Genomic DNA, 4,946 nt, shown 5'->3' on the forward strand with positions numbered 1-4,946 from the left:
AAATATCATGTTGATGGTGCCTCTTCCAGGTCAAAAGCCGCATTGCATTTCTGGTAGAACCTCCTATGCAATTTGACTGAGCCAGTTCAGTATGGTACTGGCAAACTACCAATGGTTCACAGCAGTGAAATACCTCAGTAATTGCTACAATCAGCTCTGTCACATTTTTTAAATAAATTGTAACCATCAATGCATCTTTCAGGTCAGCAGGTGCATGCTTCTTGTTCCAAGTACTCTGTATAAGGCTGTAGAGGCACTGAGCCACCATGCTTCAATGCTTCAGCGTGTTGGCTACCCCGGATGCAGTAGTCTTTCATGGCCTTGGCAGTGGCAAAAAATAAGCAAAGGCCATGAAAGACTACTGCATCCGGGGTAGCCAACACGCCACCTCCTCTGGCAGCAGTGTTAAACCTACAAAGCCCAGAGAATACCTGTTCACACCACCCCAACTGTACTCACACTATGAGGTTTGCCACCTGGAATGTCCACACCCTGATGGATTCAGATACTCAGCCTGAGCGACGTACAGCACTGGTTGGACATGAACTGAGGAGATTAGACATCAATGCTGCAGCACTAGTACTAAAATAATTGGTTCCAAAAAGAATGTCGCCCAAGACTGGTTCAATGAAAACGGTTGGACAGTGTGTGCAAAGAAATTACGGACTTGGGTACACAGTCTGAGGTCACTTGGCTGCTCCAGGACCTTGATTCCATGGGAAGACATAAGTCAGAACAACGGAGGTACTGGAGAGTTGCAGGTTGGTAGATGGCTGTTGACTCACTAAGAGTTCATCCACCCTTTGGAGATATTTTTCTTTAGTTCTACAGGGGGTCTATGCACCCACCTACAGTATTTGCAAGCAAACAGGTAGGCTGAGCCAGTTTAGTCTCCGGCCACCTGACCATGAACAGGTAGTACCAGGCTACAGGTTTACTGGTACCAGTCAGTCTTACTGATCATGATGTCTGAATATCAAGCTGGCTGATCTGACTTTAGTAATATACTATATTTCATAATATATTAGCGTGTTATCTTTGTGATGTAATACAGCAATTACTGTCAACATGGAAAAATTTATTATTCGTCTCTGTTTCTAATGAGATCCTTCCTCTTCTTCTTCCTCTTCTTGTTCTTCTTCTTAAATATACATGTGAAAGATTTATTTTCTGATTGTTTTTTTCATGAACTCAGGCTCCTGATACCATTAATGTCTACTATTGAAATGGGCTGTAATCTAAATATTATACAATTAAATAGATGAGGAATAACCAAAGGAATAACTGACAGGCTCATGATCATAATGAGGGAGATTTGTTTTAATTTTAGTCTCTTTTTTATTATTTTAAAACATGCTTTGGCAGAAGAGTTGATGAAAATCAGAAGATGTGGTAAACAGGTCTGAAGAACTTTTCTTCTGAAAGCATTTGAATTCTTTCAACAGACAGTGAGTTTCCTGACACACAAGTAGATAATGAAAAACACTCAAGGGAATGTCAATGTTGAAAATAAAAAGCCAAATGGGTTACGCAGAGATTTTTTTTTCCCACCAGCATAATTTAACAACTGAGTAATTGTGACAGTATATTCTGTTTAATTTATATTTAGACAGCAGTCAGGATGTCAGTGTAACACATAAACTAACTTCATAGGGAAAAAAATCCATGATGAAATAATGAGTGGACATTTTTACAATACACTTTTAAAATAATTGCCTAATGCCTGTGGCTTGGTATTCTTGTCAGTGGGATTACTTGGTTGGTCAGGGGAACACAGGAGAACAGTTTACATCAGTGATTGATTGCAAAACTTTTGTGAGATACATGAAATATTATATTTGTAAAATATTTACTGACACACAAAGACTATTTTCATAGCAAGATTGCATTTTTGCAAGTATAAGTAAGAGAATTTGATGAGAAATTCTGGCAGAGGTTTCATTACAGTGAGAATGAGAATATTAGTCATGGTTTAACTTTGGTGTTCATCATAGTTATGTCATTCTAATAAAATCTCAATCACAAGAGAAAAGGAAGTATCTAAAAAGAAACTTGTAGTTTTTTTTTACATTGAAATATTTTCTTAGCATCATTATAAATCTCCTGCAGTTTTAATCCATATATGACAGGATTAAACAGAGGAGGAATAAGTACATATTCAAGTGACAGGATCATGGCCATAATGTGGGGAATTTGTTTTGATTCTAGTCTGTTATTTATAATTTCAAAACTTGAGTTGACAGAAAAATTAATAAAAATGAGAAGATGTGGTAAACATGTCTTTAAAGCTTTCCTTCTGAAATCTTTAGAATTCTTTAAACACACAGTGAGTATCCTGGCATAAGAGTAAAGTATGAAGATTACTGGAGGAAACACAGCAATGACAAAAATAAAAAGTCCATATATGTTATTAAGAGATGTTTTTTTACAACTTAATTTCACAACTGAAAAATTATCACAGTATATTCTGTTCAATTTAAAATTACACAGTGGAAGCTGGGATGTTAGAATAACAATACCGCCAATTTCACAACAAGGCAAAAACCATGATAAAAATAAGAGCTTTCTGACAGTGGACATTTTTACAGCATTTGCATATAATAATGGATTACAGATGGACACATATCTGTCATAGGCCATCGCTGATAACAGTGTGAACTCTGATGCAGCATATGTATACAAACAAAATGCCTGAAATAAACACACATTATAAGATACAGTTTGTTTTTCAGACAGTAAATCAATGAGCAGTTTAGGATAAAGAGCTGTCGATCCAAAGAGAGAATTACAAAGCAAAGCAGCGATGAAAATGTACATGGGTTCATGAAAACGTTTCTTTTTGAATATGACAAAAATGATGACAGTGTTAAAGCAGATAATCATCATATAGACACTGAGTGCCAATATAAAATAAATATATCTGTAATTCTCTAATTCAACATGTCCCTCCAGTGATAAATATGTAAAATTGGTAGAATAATCCATTAATTTCTAAGAAGTACTCCATGTGATTTTACAGCAGTCATTCAGAGAGCAGTGTGTAGACAAAGATAAACCACAGCTGTGGTGAGGAAGTCAACCTTATGGACCTTTATATTTTCCTATCCAGGCTCACAGTCCTTAGTGATTTGCTGAGAGCATCTTAAAGGAAATTCCTGCCTCCTTCCAGCCCTCTGCTATCATACATCTGGCTAATCAATAATTTCAGTGGTTTAAATAAGAAAAAACTTGGGTTTTTTTTTGTATTTAATGCTGTTCTCCTTAAAACACTACAGAATATGCACATCTTGAATGTCTTTTTGAATTTAAGTGTATATCTTTTGAACCATTTTTACAAAGTAGTATTGGACTTCAGTGGCGGTTCTAGACCAAAATTACTAGGGGGGCCGAGGTGGGGCCAGTGTTTTTTCAGGGGGGCACATATAAGGACAAAACATGGCAATATTTAAGTGTTCAAAATGTTTTGTTTAGTTTATTTAAAACCAAAACAACATACATTGAGCATAAATACAATGAGATAAACATTCTGTCTCAATAGCCTAAACATAAAATAAATTGTGCTCAATAAATCTTAAAACCATGTTTCTCTTTTTTGTAAAATAAGATTTCTATTTTTGCATACAATGAACCTTTTCTTCAGATGTGGCTGCACTGGAGTGTCGTCCAAGCACTTGCTGATATCTGGAGAAAGATGAATACAGTAAATATGAGAGTGCGACTGAGAACAACATTTATTTATCATTATTCATTTATTTATCATTATTCATTTATTAATTTATTATTATATCTATTATTTTTATTTTATATTTATTAATTATTATTCAGACTTCACACTTTCAGGCTAGGCTATATGAATTGTAGGCCGACACTGCTCACACACACACATTTGTTCAACATCACAAACCTGATGGTGCTGTATTTGATATGCATGGTGAATCTGGTTGTCCCAATGACTCGTTGGGTTGTCCCTCATTCTGTCCCTCAATCTGATCCTGAATGTCTTCATCCTCACTCTCAGATTGCCTTTCAGATGCCTCACTTTCCACCTCTCCAACCACCACCTCTGGCTCTCTCTCCACCTCTGGCTCTCTCTCCTCTTTCATAATCTTCATCTTCCTTACTCTCTCTATGTTGCTTTTTGCCAACAGGGGCAAAAAAGGACATAATGTCCTTCTTGCTCCTTTTCATGATGACAGCCTACAGTAGGCCTATACTAAAAAGTAAACAGAGAGGAATGTAGCCTCTACATATCACAAGGCCATTCAAGTTTTACAAGCAGGTTAAACACTGTCGGTTATTTTACCCATTTCCCAAAAATATTAAGTTAGGCTACTTATTGCTGTGCAACGCACTTTTAAGAAAGCGCAATAAAATGGATTTATTATTGTAGTGAACAACAACAGTAAAACACGGATATGTGCAAACACTGACGTTACAAAATTGAATCATTTTCCTTACCTTCGCCTCTTTGCAGTAGCCTAGTCCTTGCAGGGCTGCAGCTGTTATCTCTCACATCCGAAGTTTACAATTCGTGCTGCTGCTGGTCTTTCTGCTGCAGGTAACAGTGTGCGTGTAGCGCTTTAAGGAGTCCGTGTAGAACACTCCGTCATGTCAGTTCCGATCTTTGAGCCAGCGCATGTCGAAATTAATAAATCTTATTATCTGTTCAGCACAGGGGCCACAACAGGGGCCAGGAGCAATTTTAGAGGGGCACTGGCCCCCCCTGGCCCCTGTTTAAAACCGCCTATGTTGGACTTATTTCAGTGCTCATCAGCTTTGTATTCATATATAATTGGACCTGTCTTTTAATTTTTTACTTTTACATTTTTTCTTGCTTTTATGTTTATATCATATTACATTTACCTTTTTAGTCCATTGATATTTAAAGGCTAATTTAACAGCACATGTTGTAAATAAGAAATTGTTTTACTCTTATCACTTCTTGA

The 4,946-nt window shown here is 36.6% G+C and overlaps 1 protein-coding gene across 1 annotated transcript; it reads right to left on the reverse strand.

Moving 5' to 3' along the window:
- Positions 1-2,040: 2,040 nt before the first annotated feature.
- LOC132899868 (olfactory receptor 52D1-like) lies at positions 2,041-2,985 on the reverse strand. The gene has a single exon (XM_060941923.1). It carries the CDS (start codon positions 2,983-2,985, stop codon positions 2,041-2,043), a length of 945 nt encoding a protein of 314 aa, XP_060797906.1.
- Positions 2,986-4,946: the final 1,961 nt, after the last annotated feature.

Source organism: Neoarius graeffei, chromosome 16 (genome assembly GCF_027579695.1).
Source record: "Neoarius graeffei isolate fNeoGra1 chromosome 16, fNeoGra1.pri, whole genome shotgun sequence".
In the NCBI taxonomy this organism is placed as follows: domain Eukaryota; kingdom Metazoa; phylum Chordata; class Actinopteri; order Siluriformes; family Ariidae; genus Neoarius; species Neoarius graeffei.

Coding starts and splice junctions, on each gene's coding strand:
- LOC132899868 (XM_060941923.1), bottom strand. CDS start 2,985: ATGGATTATTCTACCAATTTTACATATTTATCACTGGAGGGACATGTT.